We start from the raw sequence: 23,035 nt of genomic DNA on the forward strand, positions 1-23,035 counted from the left end.
CTGGACATTTAATATATTATTGAAATGACCCTGGAACAGTCAAGCTAAATTATTAAGTGGTTCTAGACTGGTAATAATTGTTGATGCTCTGGAGGGACACATTCTCAACCTGAGCCATTGCAGACTTCTCATAGTTAAAGCCCTAGTATAAATGAGTTTATACTCCAGATTCATAAAATGTAGGACTAGACTCCCTCCCTCCAAAATTCTAGATAATTTATAATAGTAGGAGTATCAGGGTGTTTAAAATGATGAAAATCACAAGAGAACAAGACACCATTAAAACAGAATTTTGGAATGGCACCTGGGTGGCTCAGTTGGTTAAGCATCCAACTTTGGCTCAGGTCATGATCTCCCCATTTGTGGGTTTGAGCCCCATATTGGGCTCTGTACTGATAGCTCAGAGCCTGGAGCCTGCTTCTGATTCTGTGTCTCCCTCTCCCTCTCTGCCTCTTCCCCACTCATACTCTCTGTCTCTCTCAAAAATAAATAAACATTAAATAAAATTTGAGGTGTGCCTGGGTGGGTCAGTCGGTTAAGCATCCAACTTTGGCTCAGGTCATGATCTTGCGGTTTGTGCAAGATCACTCTCTGTCTCTCTCAAAAATAAAACATTAAAAAAATTTTTTTAATTAAAAAAAACCCAGAATTTTGGGGAAAAAACCCAGAACTTCTAGAAATTTAAAAATTATTGAAGTAAATAACTTGTTCAGCAAACTAGACACAGCTGAATTGGAAGGTTAATATGAAGAAATTACCTAGAATGCAGCAAATTAAAAATAAAGAGATGGGAATATGAAAGAGGTCAAGAGACATGATGGATAAAATGAGATTTAACATATATCTGAAAAGGGTTCCAGAAGAAGAAAATAAAGAAATTGAAGATGACAACAGAGAGAATGGCTGAAATTTTTTCCAACATTGGTGAAAGATGTGAATCCTCAGAAATACTGAGCAATATAAATTAAAATTAAATCCATGTTTGACACAAATTTGAAAAACTATAAAACAAAAAACAAAGAGAATGTTAAAAGCAACTCACAATAAAGGATCAATTATTTACAAAGAGAAAACTATCAGATCACAGCTGATTTCTCAGTAGCAACCCTGGAAGCCAGGAAACATTGAAATAATATTTTCAAAGTGATGAGAAAATAATTGACAGCCTAGAATTTTAAACCTATCTGTACTATCAAGAGTAGTATAAAATACATTTTTGGGGCACCTGGGTGGCTCAGTCGGTTAAGCGTCCGACTTTGGCTCAGGTCATGATCTCACGGTTGTGAGTTCGAGCCCCACATCTGGCTCTGTGCTGACAGCTCAGAGCCTGGAGCCTGCTTCAGATTCTGTGTCTCTCCATCTCTTGGCCCTTCACCTGCTCATGCTCTGTGTCTCTCTGTCTCTCAATAATAAATAAACATTAAAAAAAATTTTTTTTAAATACATTTTCAAAGACACTAAGAGAAGTTACCATTGCCAGACTCTTGCTAATTGCAGTGCTCAAGAATCTACTTCAGGAAGAAGAAAATTGACCCTAAGATGGAAGAAATAAGATCCAAGAAGGAATGGTGAGCTAAATAATTGGTAAACATGGGGCAAATCTACATAAGTATTGGCTTATTTAGCAATACTTGAAATAAATACTTTAAATAAAGCATACTCTTTAAATTATGTCTGTTGACATTTTAAAGATATCATTAAAATAATAGAAGTAAAATGTATAACTTTTTTTTTTAATCTTTTAATGTTTATTTTTGAGAGAGAGAGAGAGAGAGAGAGAAAGACAGAGTGCAAGTGGGCAAGGGGCAGAGAGAGATGGAGACACAGAATCTGAAGCAGGCTTCATGCTTTTAGGTGTCAGCACAGAGCCCGATGTGGGGCTCAAACCCATGAACCGTGAGATCATGACCTAAGCTGAAGTTGACCAAGGCACTCCTAAAATGTATAACTCCTAAACTAGTAGTGGAGAGGTAGAAAGGAAGGGCATGTTAGAAAAAATCCAGTAAAATCCAAGAAAATTAGGAAAACAGCATAGAAAAAATAGGAAATCACCATAGAAAGAAGGAGTAAAGAGCAGTGGTATCCTAAGATGATAAAATGAATCAAAATATATAGTAACAGTACAGGTAAACATATTATGAACACTGATAAAAAGATGGTGATTAATCAGATTGAATAATAATCTCAGGCTTACTTATGTGCTTTTACAGGAAGCACATAAAACATAAGAACACAGTTCATAGTTAAAAGGATGGAAAAAAAGATAATACATGTGAATATTAACCAAGAAAAAGGGTATATCAACAGACTTTAAGATAAAAAGCATTAGGGTAAATAGGGTCTCTGTATGATATAAGAGGAAATATTCATCAGGAAGACAGCTAAACTTTTATGTACTTACTAACCTAGCCTTAAAATATGTGAGACAAAAGTGGACAGGATTCATGGAGATATCACATCTTCAGAGACCTGTTAACACACCTGTGTTAGTAATTGATGTATTAAGCTTATTTTGAAAATTAGTAAGGATAAAACTTGAATAACATAAGAAAAAAAGTTTGACATAATGGAGGTATATAGAAAACATGCACTACTAATTCGGGAATTTTAATTTTTTCAAGTACAAATGGAACATTTATACAAATTGACTATGTGTGTTTCTAAAACCAAGTTTCATTAAATACCAAATATTGGTATCACACAGATCATGTTCTATGACCACAGTACAATTAAGTCAGTGGCAAACAAAACATAGCTAACCAAAATATGCTGTATTTTTAGAAAATGTAAAATATATTCTGAATATCCATGATTTAAAAGCAATCATGGTGGACAGCAAAAATACATACCAAATTTGTGAGATGTAACCAATACAGGGCTTGGAAGAAAATTTAAGCCCTAAGATAACTATATGAGAGCAGAACATGAACTGAAAATTAAGAATCTAAGTTTCTGACCTAAGAATTGAGAAAAAGAACAGAGTAATAATAACTTAGGAGGAAGGAAGTAATAAAGATAAGAGCAGAGATAAAGTATAAATTAAAAATAGAACAAAGCAGCAAAACCAAAGATGTTTGTTTGAAAAAAACAACTAAAACTGATGAACCTGGTAAAACAAAAAGAAGTCATAAGCAATGTAAAGAAAGAAAAAAGTGTACACTTCAAAAGGGTGAATTTTGGGGCACCTGGGTGTCTCAGTAGGTTAAGCGGGTTAAGCGTCTGACTCTTGATTTCAGCTCAGGTCATGATCTCATACTCCGTGAGATTGAGCCCCATATTGGGCTGTGTAGTCAGCACAGATTCTCTTCCTTCCTCCCCCTCTGTCCCTGCCCAGCTTGTGCTTGCTCGCTCTCAAAAAATAAAAAAAAAATTTTTTAAGGGTGAGTTTTATAGTATGTCAGGGAAATACAAATCAAAACCACATTGAGATACCTCCTCATACCAGTCAGAGTGGCTAAAATTAACAACTCAGGAAACAACAGATGTTGACCAGGATGGGGAGAAATGGGAACCCTCTTGCTCTGTTGGTAGTGATGCAAACTGGTGCAGCCACTCTGGAAAACAGTATGGAGCTTCCTCAAAAAAAAAAATTAAAAATAGAATTACTCTATGACCCAGCAATAGCACCACTAGGCATTTATCCACGGGATACAGGAGTGCTGATTCATAGGGGTACATGTACCCCAATGTTTGGAGCAGTGCTATCAACAATAACCAAATTATGGAAAGAGCCCAAATGTCCATCAACTGATGAATGGATAAAAAAGATGTGTCTTATATATACAATGGAATACTACTTGGCAATGAGAAAGAGTGAAATCATGCCATTTGCAGCAACATGGATGGGACTGAAGGGTATTGTGCTAAGTGAAATAAGTCAGAGACAGGTACCATAGGTTTTCACTCATATGTGGAATTTGAGAAACTTAACAGAAGACCTTGGGGGAAGGGAAGGGGAAAAAATAGTCTCAAACAGAGAGGGAGGCAAACTATAAGAGACTCTTAAATACGGAGAACAAGCTGTGTTGATTGCGGGGGAGGGGTGGCGAGGAGGAAGGGAAAATAGGTGATGGGCATTGAGGAAGACACTTGTTGGGATGAGCACTGGGTGTTGTATGTAAGGGCTGGGATCATGGGAATCTACTCCCAAAGCCAAGAGCACACTGTATATACTGTATATTAGCTAACTTGACAATAAATTATATTTTTTAAAAAACTTTAAAAAGTTTAGAAGTAGAATCATAAAATAAAAATTAAAAGGGTGAATTTTATACTATGTGAATTATATCTCAATGAATGGAAAAAGGTTGTGAATAACTTTAGCCTAATAGATTTTGAAGCAGCAGCAAATTAACAGTTTTCTTGAAAATATAATTTAACCAAAACTGACTTAAGAAAACTTGAAAAATCTGTATTTAAGAAATTGTGAAATAATTAAAAATCTGTCTCCTTATGAATTAATTAGCATAACCCACAGGCCCAGATAGTTTCCAGGTAAGTTTACTAAGCATTTAAAGAACAGATACACATGTTCTTCCAGAGCATAGAAAAAGAGGAAAGATGCTTTTCTGCTCTATTTTGAAGTTACTTTTTAATCTTGATGCCAGAAAGCAAAGACATGAAGAGAGGATAATATATTTTCACTTACTAATATAGATGGTAAATCCTATAAAGCCTTAGCAGTATCAGAAATTGGAAAGACACGGAACAAGAGGAGTTCTCAAATTGCTAGTTGGAATATAAATTGGAATAGCCACTTTTTTTTTTAAGTTTATTTATTTACCTAAGTAATCTCTTACCCAACATGAGGCTTGAACTCATGATCCCGAGATCAGGAGTCATATGCTCCTCTGACTGAGCCAGCCAGGCACCCCTAGCATAACCACTTATGAGAGCAGTTTGGCAATATCTACTAAGATGGAAGATGCTTATAATTTAAAACCTAGGAATTCTGGGTATATAGTCTAAAGACACATGTCCACAAGAATACATGACATTGCAGAATTATAAGATTGAAAATTCAGGGCAGTGGGAGGGAGAATCTTACTATTCATCAGCAGGAGAATAAATGTGTGGGTTCCATAAAATAGCAGTCAGGATGGATGGATCTCAAAAAATAATACTAAGAGAAAAAGGAAACTGAAGAAGACAGACTTTGCCAGTTATACAAAGATTAAAAGCATACAGAAAAGCATACATACATTCCACATATGTAGAAAAGATAAACATGCATGTAACTATTAATCCCAATCATAAGAGAGTGGGAGTGGAAAGAGATTGGGAAGGAGTGGGGACTTCTGCTGTATCTACATATGTATCTGAAGGGAATGGGGCAAAATGTTAATTAACAAGGTAGATGATGGGTACATAAATTTTCCATACCTTTTTATCTTCTTGAAATATTTTACTTAAAAACAAATGTTGTGCCAATTCCACTACTCTATTCTACAGATTTTCTTTTTCCTTTAGGACTAATAAGGATGACCAGCCCTGCCACTGTTATGATACCCCAGAGTGGAAATGTGTCATCTTCCATGATGGCACCAGGCCCCAATTCAGAGCTGCAGCCCAGGACTCCTCGCCCTGCTTCTCAGTCAGGTAATGACCTCCAATCTTTGTGGCTTAAAGAGGCTGGAACTCTCTGCAGAGATCATTACAAAATTCAGCTATTTCTGATTCCACGTTCCTAACTGCCCAACTTAAATGCCACCTTCTTCACAAAATCTGCCCTATTTCTTCAAGTTGAAAGTCCATTTCCTTCTCAGAATTTCTCTTTCTCTTATCAGTTACAACCCAACATTCCTAACAATGCATTCCTTGGGCTACTTAGTCCTGCAAGATACTTCTTGGCAGAGAATTCCATAATAAATTTGGTAAGTGCATCATATGTTACCTCCTCCCTAGAGATTCAGAATTAATGTATTGGAGGCACTGGAAGTCCTGCCATGAAGAAACCTGTCTAAGGTGGTTAGGTTCAGTTGTTTCCCAAACCAAATTGACTGTATTTTGTTTTATTTTCTTATAACACTAATGAACATAGTTCCCAAGAATATGCTTTGGAAAATACTGCTCTCCACATTTTATGTTTGGCTCTTATATCCACTTTTGAACCATAAGCTCTTTCTAGACAGTATCCATCTTTCTGTCATCTTGGTGTGTTGCTTTGCATATAGAAGGTGTTCGCAAACATTTCATTGAAGGTACCAGGGGATTTTACTCTATATTTTTCATGATTGCCAGGACTACTGTAGGATCTAGGGTTGCAGTAGTTTAATTATTGCTTTGTTGACTGTCTTTAAACAGATGCAATGGATCCACTCCTCTCTGGGCTCCATATACAGCAGCAAAATCATCCCTCAGGATCTTTAGCTCCCCCGCACCACCCAATGCAGCCTGTCCCTGTGAACAGACAAATGAACCCAGCTAATTTTCCCCAGCTGCAGCAGCAGCAGCAGCAGCAGCAGCAACAGCAACAACAACAACAACAGCAACAGCAGCAGCAGCAGCAGCAGCAGCAGCAGCAGTTGCAGGCAAGACCCCCACAGCAGCATCAGCAGCAACAGCCACAGGGAATGAGACCCCAGTTTACTGCCCCAACTCAGGTGCCTGTTCCTCCAGGCTGGAACCAGCTGCCTTCTGGAGCCCTTCAGCCTCCTCCAGCCCAGGGTTCTCTGGGCACAATGACTGCAAGCCAAGGGTGGAAGAAGGCTCCCTTGCCTGGCCCAATGCAACAGCAGCTCCAGGCAAGACCATCCTTAGCCACGGTACAGACACCTTCCCACCCGCCCCCTCCATATCCCTTTGGCAGCCAGCAAGCCTCACAAGCCCATACAAACTTTCCTCAGATGAGCAACCCAGGCCAGTTCACAGCTCCTCAGATGAAGAGCTTGCAGGGAGGGCCCTCCAGGGTCCCAACCCCCCTGCAGCAGCCCCACCTCACCAACAAGTCTCCTGCCTCCTCACCCTCCTCCTTCCAGCAGGGATCCCCTGCATCCTCCCCAACGGTTAACCAAACTCAGCAGCAGATGGGACCAAGGCCACCTCAAAATAACCCACTTCCCCAGGGATTTCAGCAGCCCGTCAGCTCTCCCGGTCGGAATCCTATGGTTCAACAGGGAAATGTGCCACCTAACTTCATGGTGATGCAGCAGCAGCCACCAAACCAGGGGCCACAGAGTTTACATCCAGGCCTAGGAGGTGAGGAGCACTGAAGCTATTTGTGTTGATAAATTTACTGGAGATAGATCTTAGTAGAACTTCAATTTTTAGAGTTAATGGAGGGAGGATGTAATTATTTGGCTTTGTGGATGTAGTGGTGACACTTGATGTAACTTAGTTAACTTGATACATTATTGACTTGATACATTATGCAGCATCTTACTGGTTACATTTAAGCTAGCCCTCTGGATGAAAATGCAGGTAAAACTCAATATAGAGATTTTCTTTTTGTTTTTTAAATTACTTTTGCTTGATCTTGGACTGATAAGATGTCCAGAAGAAACATGCATTTTATTAATTTAAACTGCTCAGCTGTTGAAAAAAAATTAAGATTATGCAATAGAGCAAAAATGAAAAAAATAAATACAGGGTCTTTTGGGGAAAAGGCCCTTCGAGTTTTCAAGTTTGATAATCTTAGTAAAGTAGTAAGCATGGTATTTGTTAAGTTTGATTAAAGTGTTAAAGGGGAATAATTTCAGAGATCATTGACTTTTATAGTTTATAATGCCAATGCCTGCTCCTTAGAGAGGGAATTCCACCAGTTATACCTAAAGGAGATTTATTTATTTATTTTGTAAGGTGCCTCTTGTATGAAGAAAAAGCAATGGAGCTTAATGTGTGAGAGGTAAAACGATTACAGTAAAACTTATCCATCTCCATGTTTATTATTTATCTTATTAATCATTGATCTAGTGCACATGAATGTGCTTGGAGCTTTTCAGTAAGGTATAGAGAGTGCCAGTAATACTGTCATCTGATGAACATATCCCCACCAAAAGACACCCATTGCCTACCCAGAAAAAAACCCTTGCATCTTTAGTGCAACATAGCAAAGGCATGTTCTCATGGTTTCTGGTGAAATTAAGTTGCTCATCAGTCTCTTCACTCTCTTGTAATTAATTTTACTGACGTGCAGGCTCTGATATTTAAATCCTAAGAAGTTTTTAGAAAATGCAAGAATGTTTCAGTTCCAAACTTCACTGTTCTGGGCATCTAGTCCTGGATCAGTGGAAGCTGGGTAGTCCCTCCTGCAAATGTGATTCCTGATTTAATTATAGTGGAAGCATGCAAATGGGGACTTGTCACTGCTAAAGAAAGGACAAATGCATATTTGTCTACAGAGCGTTTTTCAGGACATTGAAAAATTGGTCCTTAAATGGACTAAAACAAAAATTTTTAAGTGAGCTTTAGGTCTTGATGCTTTCATAGAGCAGATTATGTGCTCACGTAGGTGATCTGGCCACATCAAGGCCTATGTTATAAACAATGAGTGGGTTCTGAGATCCTCCTTCTTACAGATCTGTTTTCTGAAATTAAACCTTCCTATAAAAGGAAGTAATACTTTAGTAAGATTCCATTAAAGCATGGCTTTTGGTACCATAGCTGTCGGAATTGCAGCAAACCTTATAAGGGGAAGGCATGATGATAATTTAATATAGCCTCACTTTGAAGCTCCTATGGATTGTTGCTAATGTCCTGTCTCTTCCCAAGAGACGAGCACAATATTGGGGGAAGTTTTCCACAAAGGAGATTGTCATCCATTTCCCTCAATGGAAAAAAAATCACCTATCGTTAATATCAGGACCCAGCTCTTTGTTTTATAGTATTTCATATCAATTTGTTTGAATATGAGAGAATTTAGCATATTACTTTGGTACCTATGTTAAAGTATGTAAAGTTTTGGGGTCTGTTGTATTACAGAGAAAAGTGAGCCCTAAACCTTGCTGTGACATGGCCTCAGATCACATTTAGGGAGCAGATTGCCATCTCTTCCTTGGCATGTTCTAAGTGTAAATTTTTTAGTATTTCTTTTTCATTTTGACAATGCTCATGTAAGAGATTGTGTTGATTTTTTTAACCATCTTTCCCAACCTTGTTATTAAAGATCTTACCAGTGTGACAGAGAGAGCTAAGCCAGTGGAGACTTCATGCAGCTCATCCTTCCTTATTCATTCCACATCTAAGCAAGAGTATAAATTTGCTAGGTAACTGCCTTACTCATTGTTTTCTATTAAGGAATGCCTAAACGCCTCCCACCTGGCTTCTCAGCAGGACAGGCCAATCCGAACTTTATACAAGGTCAGGTGCCTTCGACCACAGCAACCACCCCTGGGAATTCAGGAGCCCCTCAGCTGCAAGCAAATCAAACTGTCCAGCATGCAGGTTTGTTTTCTGTGATTTATTCAGCCAACATTTATTGAACATTGTGTGTTAGATACCATGATAGATAATAAGAATATACAGATAAATATAAATCCTGGTCCTTCTCTTAATCTCAAACCCAAATTATTCTTTCAGGGCAATAACTAATATATCAAAAGTAGGTACAGTGTCTTGGGAACCGAAGGAAAGGAAATTAAACTTGAGTTTGAGCAGGTTTCAGCAATTTTTTTTTTTCCTGTAAAGGACTCCAGATAGTAAATATTTCAGACTTTGCAGATTATATGGTCTCTGTTGCAACTACTTAACTCTGCTATCACAGCACAAAAGTAGCCATAAACAGTATGACAAATGAGCATGGCAGTGTTCCACACACTGTTTATTTAGAAGCTGGCAGTGGGCTTGATTTGGCCCATGGGCCATAGTTTGCCAACCCCCAAGTTAGTAAAAGGGCAAAAGGCATTTCTGGCAAAGGAAACTATAGGTACAGAGACACATGGCATTTTGGGCAACTGCACCTTTTAAAATCTCTCTATAGTACATGTTAGCTTTGTTTATGCAGAATGTCTAAATTCTGGTTTATAATGTGGTGTTTGAAGAACAGACTTTAATCAGTATAGATTTAATGTCGACAGTGTATTTGTGGAGAAATAGGATAGAGCAGAATGGCTAAAAAAATTTGTAAAATAGTGTTGTAATATGCCCAGACTTCATGTTTCTGGTTGCTTAGGCACCACATGGACTAATCTTCTTATCCTTTCTCATTGAGCCAGTTCGGAATGAAGTAAGTGCAAACATTTTCTGTGGAGAACTCCCCATCCCCACTTAGAGTTAATTTAGTTGTGTGGTCCCAGCTTTTAATGGTAAATCACTAAGGAACAAGAAAAGTTCTAACTTAGTTTTGTTTTTTGTTTTTTTTTTTTAAGTTCAAACTACCTCTTGAAGCGTGAGAGAAGGGCAGGTTAAACTGTTTTACTTTACCCATCTACCAATGCAAAACTGCGTTCCTGGTTATGTGAATTTATGGTTTCTGTAGGAAGTTATGAATAGTGATAAAATCATTCATCATTCTTCCACCCAAGCACATCTATTTTGTATTTCTATATGGTGCCTTCCACAGGCACATACTGTTTAGACTTCCACACTTCTCCTAAGATCGTTCTACTCCTGTCTCTCATTTTCTGTTCTCTTAACCCTACTTTATTTCTCTTGTTAGCTTTTAGTTCTCCTGAAAAAATATTTGTCTGTTACAGTCTCTTGCCAACTCCATAGAGTCAGGGGTTTGGTATGTCTTGTTAATTGATACTACCTTAGCACCAAAAGTGTCTTGTGCATATTAGTTACTCAAGAAGTAATTAATGATTGAATGAGTATACACTGTATATTCAGTGTGTATAGAATATTCAGTTTATACAGTATATACAGTGATCATGGAGTTTAAGAGTTTATAAGGCTAATGATCCCAAAATCTTTTTTGGGATTCAGAAAAACTGAATAATGTGAACAAGGGACAGTTTGTCCCCTGCCTCCCTGGCTGGAGTGTGGATTGGCCTCATAACTTCATTATGGCTGCCACTTTCTAGTCCTTACTTAAAAGTGACAAAGAGCTATAAAATAATCTAAAAGAGTATTCAGTAAAAAGGGGGAGATAATGCAAGTAACTATAGGAAAATCCTAAAGACCCAACAATAAGTAAACACTGCAGCAAGCCAGGCAATGTCTTTGTCTAAATTAGAAATAACTGATAATAGGACATGTGCTATATGATCCACCAGGGACTGCCACAGGGAAGGGTCAGTGAAGTTTTGTTTTTTGTTTGTTTGTTTGTTTGTTTGTTTGTTTGTTTTGGTGGATCAGAGATTTATTTAACACCAGCAGGCTCAGAGGAGACCATTTCTCTAAAGCTCTGAGCCTAGGGGTCAGTGAAGTTTTAACATCCCTTGGTAGCTGTTCCTCTGTCTGCAGTTTCTGGGTTATCTGTCAGTTGACTTACACCAGAGGCACAGCTTCAGATAAGGAATAAGGAATTTTTACCACACTGGGGCAGAGGAGACCTGTCCTTAGGAAGTATTAGGTGTTCTTTCCTTTCACGTGCAGCATCCAAATACCACACATGTAAACTTTGAGAGTCATTAGTTTTCCAGGAAGCATGTTTAAATGTCTTCTCAGCATTGCCAAGGTTTTCCTAAGACAATGCATCACGTTTGTTGTTTTCCTGACTCATCTAAAGCAGAGCTTATTTCACTAGCCTACAGTGCTTTTCATTAATTTTCTTCACCTTAAAATAGCTACATGTCATTTTCGAACAATGAGATACTGCCTTTCTCTTTATTTCATCTGAAAGAAAGTAAACTGTTGATCTTCAAAGTGTTATCTTTAAGTTACCAAACAGGAGTAAAGAAACCATTTCCCCTTCTCTGTTGTGTGGTCATTGGGAATGTAACCAATCATTCCACAGTCATGTCTCCATACTTCGAAAAAGCCACAGAAAATATGTCAAACATAGCATATTTATTTATGTTGGTCAGTGGATATATGGGTTATTGGTGTTTTTCCAATTAGAGTATCTTAATACCAATATAAGAGTATTTCTATCTGAAACTGTCCTTTTTTTGTTTGTTTGTTTAAGGTGGTCAAGGAGCTGGTCCTCCTCAAAACCAGATGCAGGTGTCCCACGGGCCACCAAATATGATGCAGCCCGGCCTCATGGGAATTCATGGCAACATGAACAGCCAGCAGGCTGGTAGTTCTGGGGTTCCTCAGGTGAACCTGGGCAACATGCAAGGCCAGCCCCAGCAGGGCCCACCATCTCAGCTGATGAGCATGCACCAGCAGATTGTGCCCTCCCAGGGCCAGATGGTCCAGCAGCAAGGAACCTTGAACCCTCAGAACCCTATGATCCTTTCAAGGGCCCAGCTTATGCCTCAGGGCCAGATGATGGTGAACCCTCAAAGCCAAAATCTTGGGCCCTCGCCTCAAAGGATGACCCCACCCAAGCAGATTCTTCCCCAACAGGGCCCACAAATGATGGCGCCACATAACCAGATGATGGGGCCTCAGGGGCAAGTTTTACTCCAACAGAACCCAATGATAGAGCAAATCATGACCAATCAGATGCAGGGGAATAAGCAACAGTTTAACACTCAGAACCAATCCAATGTCATGCCGGGACCAGCACAGATAATGAGGGGACCAACTCCAAACATGCAAGGAAACATGGTGCAGTTTACAGGACAGATATCAGGACAGATGCTGCCACAGCAAGGGCCCGTGAGCAACAGTCCATCTCAGGTTATGGGGATTCAGGGGCAGGTCTTGCGACCACCAGGGCCCAGCCCACACATGGCCCAGCAGCATGGTGATCCTGCTACTACAGCAAACAATGATGTCAGTTTGTCTCAGATGATGCCTGATGTTAACATGCAACAAACCAACATGGTTCCCCCCCACGTGCAGGCCATGCAGGGAAACAGTGCCTCGGGAAACCACTTCTCAGGCCATGGGATGCCTTTCAATGCACCTTTCAGTGGAGCACCCAATGGAAATCAGATGTCCTGTGGTCAGAATCCTGGCTTCCCGGTCAATAAGGATGTCACGCTAACAAGCCCATTGTTGGTCAACTTATTGCAGAGTGACATCTCTGCAGGCCATTTTGGGGTAAACAATAAGCAAAATAATACCAACGCAAATAAACCGAAGAAGAAGAAACCCCCTCGGAAGAAGAAAAATAGTCAGCAAGATCTAAAGTAGGTTGTGATAGTTTTGCCTCAAATTGTATTTATTTCTATGTGAACTTTTTTTGATGGAAAATTTTAAACGTGTATAAAATCAGAACAGTATGAAATCCCTCTGCTTCAACAATTACCAAGTCATAGTCTGTCTTGCCTTCATCTCCCATTACCTTTCTGATTATTTTAAAGCAAAATGACTGTGAATATTTTCAGTACTATGTACCTCTGAAAGATAAGGACAGGTTGGGTTTTTTTATTTTAATGAACACATAATACCATTAACATGTAGGAAAACTAACACTTTCTCCATAGTCTCACACACTCAGACAGTGTTCAAAGTTTTCTAATTCTCTTAAATTAATTCTTTTTTTATCGTTTGTTCAAATAAGGAGCCAAACAAGGTTCATACATTGCAACTGACTGATCTATGTCTCTTAAGTCTATAGTCTCAGGGATTGTGGCACACAGAAACTGAAAAGTAGCCAGTGCTACCACATGACACTCCACAAAGCACTTCAGGGTTATAACAGCTACTAGGGAGCCAGAAAGGCCAAATGTGTTTTGGAAATGAAAACAGTTTATCAAAACTCCCCGCTCTCTCAAATGGAAATAGTTTTGGGGGGCACCTGGCTGTCTCAGTCTGTAGAGCATGCAACTCTTGATCTCAGGGTTGGGAGTTCAAGCCCCACGTTGGATATAGAGATTACTTAAAGAAATAAAAATAAAATCTTTTTACAAAAAGAAATAATTTTTTGTACAGATGCCTTTCCTTCAAAGGCTCTCTATTTTGTGAAAAAATAAGTAAGTAAAGGCTCTCCATCTCCATCATCCCTAGAAGCTTAAAACCTCATTCTAACATGGTTGGACCTTTTAAATCAATTACCCCTTAAGTAAAGGTTCTCTAGGTGAGTTCTTTTGCAAGATCATAGCAGGAAGGACGATTAATTTATATGTCATGTCTTGAAGCTAAGTGTTAATCATGTTTTTTTGACTTTGATAAAATGTTTCCAGAGGGCATATTGATTAAACTGGATTTTCTGCCTTTAATCGTAAAATTGGAAGAGACATTTGTTAATAGGGAATAGTGACTAATGAATGTAAAATGGGTTAATTGAAACAAATTGCTAGAACTGTAGGAGAGTTTTAGTTAAACAACCATAAATGTTCAAAATAAAACCCAACTGTCTCTGAGCCTTCCCACGATATTTCTTTGATTATACCATACTCACTTGCTGCTTCTTGATTATTATAAATTAAAAGTCTGTGACTGTATATTAACAAACTATATTTTCCTAAATTCAGACTTAATTAGACCTTTAATTATCTAATTTTTCCAGTAGCTCTAAGTTAAATTCTTTACTGCTTTCAACCTGCTGTCCTGGGAGGGTATTTATTTCTCCCAGTAGTCTAAAATTGTAAGGCTATTCAGTTGCCATTAGTATGCATTCTTGCTGTCTTCACCAGCTCTGAGGAAGATCGCTTACTTGTTGGGGCTAGAAATTATGGAAAGGGCCTTATATAGGCATCAGGGTTCCTACAAAAGGGAGACAGTAGGTATAATAGGAAGAGCACTTGCTCCTAACTCTACCACTAGGTCACTGTGGAGCCTTGGACCTGTGTCTTACACCTCTCTGGGCCTTTGTTTTCTCATCCATAACATGAAGTGACTGGACCAGATATCTTGAGATTTTTTTAGCAGTGCAGTTCCATGAAAGTAAAGAGACCTACAGAATCCTTATAATTTGAAGTGAGAGAGAAGTCATAGAAGGAACAAATTGCTATAGGCATCTGGATGTGCTAAAGACCTGCTTCAAGCTCTAAATTTCCATGTGCTAGGACTTTTTAAAATGGATTTAAGGTAAGGCTTAGAAACCACACAGAATACAATGAGATCAAATACTGTCTAAAACTGGGTGACCAATATCAGGGCAAAGGGAAACTAAAGATAGGGAAGAAAGATACAGCCAGGAATAAGATTGCAAACCAAATGGATGTGAGTACATTGGTTCTTTGGGAATGTGGATGTTAGCAGATAACATTTTTTTTCATTTCTTTTTCCCCACTAAAAATTCTAAGCTACAACCAGATAAAAACGAAAGCATCCCAAAACCAGTGGGGATGTCTGCAAATACTCATTCTGTAGCAGAAATAACTGGCTTTGTTCTAGTATTCTCCATTTTTCTTTATTCCCTGGATACCATTTTCATCAGCCAACCTACAACTTCTTGCAAGGTGTTATGAATTGTGAGAGCTGCCGCTATAATATCCACAAAAAATAAACAATCTGGACTCCATGGTTGAAATTGATAACTATACCAAAAATAGTGTGGTTTCACAAGAATAATACTTTATAATGTTGATAGTCCAAACTATGATCAGGTCTTAAAACATTTAAGCGATGGATGATTACTTGAAAATCATTGTCAGAAATTTGTAGAAAGCACTTTGAGTAAATAGCCATACTATTATTAGGTTAAGTAGATTTTATTGTTTAATGAAATTGCTGGATTATTTTTATGCCAAACAGTGAATATTTTATCGGACTAGAGATATGGAAGTTATGATAAATACGACAATGTAAACAGATTTTATGTCTTCAGAAATAGGGGAGAAGTTAAGCTACTTTCATGTATAAGCTAAGCAACTTACTCCCAAATGTATAATTTATTTTTTAGTACCCCAGATAATCGCCCAGCTGGGCTGGAGGACACGGATCAGCAGCCATTGCCTGGAGAACAAGGAATTAACTTGGACAACTCAGGCCCTAAACTGCCAGAATTTTCAAACCGACCACCAGGTGATAAAATGTTAGCTAAAGATTGCGTACTTTTCATCATTTATACAGCAGTACAAGGCTTCTCTTCAAGGAAACATTGGTATTTTATTTTGTCTCCTAACTAGGCTTCTTTAGCAATTAAATGTGTCTAATATTTGGAAACTTTGCCTTGATAGTAAGTAAAAATTTCAAATATAACTTCTGAAGGCATATGTATATGTAGTATATACAGTTGACCCTTCAACAACATGGGTTTGAACTGCATTATCTACTTATATGCAAATTTTTTCAGTAAATACAGTAGTATAAATGTGCTCTCTTATGATTCTTAATAGCGTTTTCTTTTCTCTAGCTTACTTTACTGTAAGAATACAGTATATAATACATATAACCCAGAATGTATGTTAATCAACTGTTTATGTTATGTAAGGCTTCCAGTCCACAGGTAGGTTATTAGTACTTAAGTTTTGGAGGAGTCAGAAGTTATACATGGATTCTCAACTGCACAGGGGGTCAGTACTCCTAACTCCCACATTGTTCAAGGGTCAACTGTGTATATATACTGCTCAGATTAGCCTTCTTGATATTAAGTCCTCATAAAATCAGACTGAAATGTCAAGTGCTTCTTTATTCTTGTCAGTATCAAGATTCTAGTTGGCATCCAAATGGAGTAAGATTAGATGGAAAGATGTTTTCACTCGAATCCTGCTTGCCTGCCTTTCCTGCAGCCTTTCCTATTGGGTTGTCTCGAAGCAATGAACAGGGTTTACAATAAAATTTTTTTAATACAGTTTTTATTATGAATCTTTAAACATAAAAACTATATAAGAGTAATAAAAGAGACGCTCATGTACCTACCACCCAGCTGAATAATAAATAAGATCACTATTGGTGAAGCCCCCTGTGTTGTACCCCTTTTTGGCTATAAAATAATATTATCCTCTAAATGTTGAAAAGAAAAAAAACTTTCTAAAATTCATTTATTCCAACCTAGGTGTTATAGAAGAACTAAGGCCAGCTGCCACAATATCTCTATACTTGTTACTCTTGGCCTGAGCAGTGATTTGTAACCTTATTCCCCTGTGACTCAGTCGAAGACACCCAAGCCTGTCATACTTAGGTCACTCTTCCCTGTGTGTACAAAGGATTATGTTTTGTTTCTTCCTCACTAGTTATTCCTCCTTTTTGACATGTAAGTGAGAGTGACGTTATTTTGGGTATGTACCGTAATCCACCCTTAATTTATGTATTTTAAAAGTGAACCAAAAAAAAAAAAAAAAAAAAAAAGTAAATACACCATGATGTCAATACTACATGCTATTTATTACAAATTGTTTGGGAACACCACAATTCTAGTCAGTGAGTTGCAGCAATTGAGGCAGGGAGGTCACCAGTCTTGGCAGGTATATCTAGATGACATTATGAATAGGAAGATACCTTCTTCCCTCAAACACATGTGAATTCCTATATGAATCCCAGAGGTCCTTGCACACATCATTGCTTCCTTTCTAGAGTTTAAAAAGTAGGAACCTACAGGATGAATTTGGCCTATCGTGTGTTTGAACTATCATGCAGTGTCTTAAACCAGATAAAAACCTGAATTTAGATGCCTTTAGATAGAACATTCATTCTGCAGTTTGGCTCTGTCCACAGAACTACTATTGTCTTATACCAGACCACTTCTGTTCTTCACTACTGGCCTGGTGCCTAAAGGCATATGAGTTGCAACCCTTGATTAATAAATATGGGTTTGGGTTATGTTATAGACACTATGTGTGTTTTGGCTTTCATTCTCTACCATTTATGTGACGGCAACCCTAACCTGTCTTCTTAACGTTAGTGCCCTTTGGACTGCTGCCTCCAGCTTCTGGAACCTTTATAGCAGCCATGCCCTCAGCTGTAACTTTTGAAAAGTTGCTGTATTATCTGCTCTGCTCTCTTTGGTATTTATTGTGCTACCTGGTGGGCTGATTTAAAGATAAAAGACATTTGTGACATAGCCCAACAACAGTGGGCTTCTACAGAAATGACAGTTTTCTTAATATGGGAACCTGAGTTAAACCTGTAGAAGTGCCATATTATTGTTGGCTCTATAATTGTAAAGAAGTGACTTGGGCCTGAAATAGAAAAGGATTTTGAAAAAAATCTCTAAAACTGAATTCTGTACATTGTACTCATTGGTGCCATGGTAATCTTTGGCCAGAAGACATTAATTAGGGTTGACCGCAGGGTCTGACCCTGTGGATCAGCAGCATTTGGTAGCTCCTCTGTGAAAATCATGAACCATCATTTCTGCCAACTGCCAGAGCCAACTGTTTTTATTCCTGCGCCTTCTTAAAACTTCCCTTATGCATTTTTATGCAACAATGGAATAAATCTAGTTTGTGAAATTGTATCCCAGCTGTATCCCCACTTTTTCCCATGGAACTACCTTTATTCTTGGTTAATGATTTTTCCTTTCTGCTGATTGTATAAAGCTTTGGTTCTAAAATGCCAAGTAAAAGCTTCACAAAAGAAGGAATCATTTGAACTGTTGCCTTCTGAAAATCTATAAGGCATTGTCCCTCAGTTCTTTTCCCAAAATTATTTTTTATTCCTGAGGGCAGTGTTTCTGGCTTCTTATTCTTCCTTTGTGGATTCATAGAAAATATTTCTCCAAATTGAGTTTTAACTTGTAAGAAAGTAAATGGAAATTAATATCCATAAAAAAATCTTCAGTATCCTCAATTTATTTTCAATGTGTATATCAGCTTCTGTTAGCTCCTGCTCTTTATTAAACTGAACTACATCAGAGGGACAGTTTAGTTCATTTGGGTTCCCCAAAGGATTGAGCCTGAAGGATGCAGCATGATGTATGGATCCAGTGGATTGGCGTCATTTTAAATCCCTCTTAAGGCATTGAATCCTAGAATTGTATATTTGCTTCTGTTGAAAGAATAAAAAGGCTATCTTTGATGCTGTTGTTTTCACAAAATCACACCTTAAAAAATTAATCTTGATAACAGAAAAAGTGAGTCCTAAATGCCTTACTTCATTCACAAGTACAGTGAAATATTTATTATTCCCACATGAGACCCCAGTGCTGGGTGGTCAGCTACTTGCTATTGATGGGAATTTTTCTCATTTCACCTGAATGTTTGGCTGGGATAGACTCAGCCACTTTCATTGCATAGCACAGAGTGTCTGTCTATTACAGTCTTAGTACAATAGTGCCTCATTCAGACCTTGAAGACTAAGGAGCTCCAGGTTCTTGATGCTTTGCTTTTTGCTTCCTTAAGCTGTGTGCCCCTTTGCTTATGTCGGATAATGAGGAGCTGCGCCTGCCCCCCTGGGAGTAGGCACGCCTAAGCTGTTTGTGCACTGTCTGGGCCACCTAGATGAATATTGCTTGGCTATACTCTAAAAGTTGCTTTTCCTGCCGAAAATCTAACTTCCCTGATTTGGGGGGCTTGTTTTAGGTTATCCTTCTCAACCAGTTGAACAGAGGCCACTTCAGCAGATGCCTCCTCAGCTCATGCAGCATGTGGCACCCCCGCCACAGCCACCACAGCAGCAGCCGCAGCCACAACTGCCGCCACCACAGCAGCAGCCACCACCTCCCAGTCAGCCACAGTCGCAGCAGCAGCAGCAGCAGCAGCAGCAACAACAACAACAAATGATGATGATGCTCATGATGCAGCAGGACCCCAAATCAGTTAGGCTTCCGGTCTCCCAAAGTGTCCACCCCCCACGGGGCCCCCTGAACCCAGACTCCCAGAGAATGCCCATGCAACAGAGCGGCAGCGTGCCTGTTATGGTCAGTTTGCAAGGACCTGCTTCCGTGCCACCATCACCTGATAAGCAAAGAATGCCAATACCTGTGAATACTCCTTTGGGAAGCAATTCAAGGAAAATGGTATACCAGGAGAACTCCCAGAATCCTTCTAGCTCACCACTGGGAGAAATGTCCTCGCTCCCTGAAGCAAGTGGCAGTGAAGTACCATCTGTCTCAGGAGGCCCAAATAACATGCCTTCACATTTAGTAGTTTCCCAGAATCAGTTAATGATGACAGGGCCAAAACCTGGACCATCACCCCTTTCTGCAACTCAAGGTGCAACTCCCCAGCAACCCCCTGTAAATTCCCTGCCCAGCTCTCATGGCCACCATTTTCCAAATGTGGCTGCTCCAACCCAAACATCTAGGCCTAAAACACCGAACAGAGCCAGCCCCAGACCCTACTATCCTCAGACACCCAACAATCGCCCTCCTAGCACAGAACCTTCAGAAATCAGTCTGTCTCCAGAAAGACTCAATGCCTCCATTGCAGGACTCTTCCCCCCACAGATTAATATTCCTTTACCTCCTAGGCCAAATTTAAACAGGGGCTTTGATCAGCAGGGCCTAAATCCAACAACTTTAAAGGCCATTGGGCAAGCACCTTCGAATCTTACCATGAATAATCCTTCCAATTTTGCTGCCCCACAAACTCACAAATTAGATTCTGTGGTGGTGAATTCTGGAAAGCAGTCTAATTCTGGAGCAACAAAACGGGCTAGTCCGAGCAACAGTCGCAGGTCTAGTCCTGGGTCCAGTAGGAAAACTACCCCAAGTCCTGGGAGGCAAAATTCAAAAACCCCTAAACTTACTCTGGCCTCTCAAACAAACACAGCTCTGTTGCAGAATGTGGAGTTGCCAAGAAATGTATTGGTCAGTCCCACTCCTTTGGCCAATCCCCCTGTACCTGGGAGCTTCCCTAACAACAGCGGGCTGAATCCTCAGAATCCTACCATGCCTGTGGCTGCAGTGGGAGGTGTTCTGGAGGATAACAAGGAGAGCTTGAATGTGCCTCAGGACAGCGATTGCCAGAATTCCCAGGGTAGGAAGGAGCAGGTAAACATTGAGCTCAAAGCCCTCCCTACCCAAGAAGTTAAAATGGTTGTTTCTGAAGATCAGTCTAAAAAGGACGGGCAATCTTTGGATCCTAACAAACTTCCCGGTGTCGAAGAGAACAAAAATTTGGTGTCTCCTGCTATGAGGGAAGCACCCACATCGTTAAGTCAACTTCTTGATAACTCTGGAGCTCCTAATGTGACCATTAAACCCCCTGGGCTTACAGATCTGGAAGTAACGCCTCCAGTAGTTTCTGGGGAGGACCTGAAAAAAGCATCTGTCATTCCCACACTGCAGGATCCGTCTTCTTCTAAAGAACCCTCTAATTCCCTAAATTTACCTCACACTAATGAGCCGTGTTCAACCCTTGTGCATCCAGAATTGAGTGAGGTCAGTTCTAATGTTGCACCAAGCATCCCTCCAGTAATGTCAAGACCTGTCAGCTCTTCCTCCATCTCTACTCCCTTGCCCCCAAATCAGATAACTGTTTTCGTTACTTCCAATCCTATCACGACTTCAGCTAATACATCAGCAGCTCTGCCGACTCACCTGCAGTCTGCATTGATGTCAACAGTCGTCACAATGCCCAATGTGGGTAGCAAGGTTATGGTTTCTGAGGGACAGTCAGCTGCTCAGTCTAATGCCCGGCCTCAGTTCATTACACCTGTGTTTATCAATTCATCCTCAATAATTCAGGTTATGAAAGGATCACAGCCAAGCACAATTCCTGCAGCCCCACTGACAACCAACTCTGGCTTGATGCCTCCCTCCGTTGCAGTTGTTGGCCCTTTACACATACCTCAGAACATAAAATTTTCTTCTGCTCCTGTACCACCTAGTGCCCCCTCCAGTAGTACTGCTCCAAATATACAGACTGGTCGACCCTTGGTCCTTAACTCACGAGCCACCCCTGTTCAGCTTCCTTCCCCCCCATGTACAACTTCTCCAGTTGTCCCTCCTCATCCCCCTGTCCAGCAAGTGAAAGAAATGAATCCAGATGAGGCTAGTCCTCAGGTGAGCACCTCAGCAGATCAGAGCACTCTTCCCTCTTCACAGTCAACCACAATTGTTTCTCCCCTTTTGACCAATAGTCCAGGCTCCTCTGTCAACCGGCGAAGCCCAGTCTCATCTAGTAAGGGCAAAGGAAAAGTGGACAAAATCGGCCAGATTTTGCTGACCAAGGCATGTAAGAAAGTTACAGGCTCTCTTGAGAAAGGGGAAGAGCAATATGGTGCAGATGGAGAGACTGAAGGCCAAGGGCTAGAGACCACAACTCCAGGGCTCATGGGAACAGAGCAGTTATCCACAGAGCTGGACAGTAAAACCCCAACACCCCCAGCACCCACTCTGATAAAAATGACCTCTAGCCCCGTGGGCCCGGGCTCCACCTCAGCAGGACCCAGCTTACCTGGCGGTACTCTCCCCACCAGTGTACGCTCGATAGTAACCACTCTGGTACCCTCTGAGCTCATCTCTGCGGCGCCGGCCACAAAAAACAATCATGTTGGCATAGCATCTGAGCCACTTGCGGGTGGCCTAGTGGAGGAGAAGGTGGGATCTCATCCAGAGCTTCTACCCAGCATAGGTATGTACTCGGGGCCTGGCATCATCTCGTGTCAATTTTTTGATGACCTATCCCACAAAAGAAAGCATGACTTCTACTTGGTTGAAGAAGAGTGGGCTAAATGGCAATAGTGGTAGTTTCATTTATTAGAAGTACATTGGGAAATATACTTGAAAACCCATGTTAAGTTTACATTCATTAATAGGTTCTCTCTCAGCTCCTAAAATAATGACAGACCTTTCATTTATATAAAGCTTTTCATTTTACAAGGAAACATCTTTACCTGTTATCTCACGTTATCTTCATACCAACCATGTCAGGTAGCCCTTAACCCAAATCCGATTCCGTGGGTGAGAAGATTGAAACTCAGAGTTCAATATTTGTTCAAAGTTGATACTGTGAACCTTCAGTTTAACATTGTCTCTTAAAGGTGAATAGCAGTTTCTGCAAGCTCTCCTTACCATGATAATGACTTGCTCTTGACAGTTTCAGAGCATGGTTCTCATAGCCCCTTCCTCATTGTACTCTATCCCAGAGACTATTCCTTTCTGACTGTCTACTCCAGAGGAGAACTTTTCAGGAAACTAAGTTTCATGACAGTAGACACAGGAGAAGCAAAGTGGTTGAGAGACAGATAGGCTTGAGTTAGTATCACAGTGCCACCATTTACCAGCTCTATGGGTTTAAGTAAGTTGCTCGACTACTCCAAACTTGAG

General features: G+C 39.9%; 1 protein-coding gene across 9 annotated transcripts in view; it reads left to right on the forward strand.

Annotated features, from left to right (window-relative positions):
* Positions 1-23,035, forward strand: part of NCOA6 (nuclear receptor coactivator 6) — a 108,105-nt gene that overhangs the window by 68,025 nt on the left and 17,045 nt on the right. For 3 of the 9 annotated variants that reach the window (XM_042931154.1, XM_042931157.1, XM_042931155.1), the window contains 6 exons: positions 5,452-5,598; positions 6,304-7,197; positions 9,235-9,381; positions 12,008-13,124; positions 15,785-15,906; positions 19,344-22,340. In XM_042931154.1, the coding sequence (XP_042787088.1) occupies positions 5,452-5,598; positions 6,304-7,197; positions 9,235-9,381; positions 12,008-13,124; positions 15,785-15,906; positions 19,344-22,340 (5,424 nt within the window). The remainder of the gene's footprint in view (positions 1-5,451; positions 5,599-6,303; positions 7,198-9,234; positions 9,382-12,007; positions 13,125-15,784; positions 15,907-19,343; positions 22,341-23,035) is intronic. The other 6 variants (XM_042931161.1, XM_042931162.1, XM_042931159.1 and 3 more) reach the window with 6 other exon arrangements.

Source organism: Panthera leo, chromosome A3 (assembly GCF_018350215.1).
Source record: "Panthera leo isolate Ple1 chromosome A3, P.leo_Ple1_pat1.1, whole genome shotgun sequence".
In the NCBI taxonomy this organism is placed as follows: domain Eukaryota; kingdom Metazoa; phylum Chordata; class Mammalia; order Carnivora; family Felidae; genus Panthera; species Panthera leo.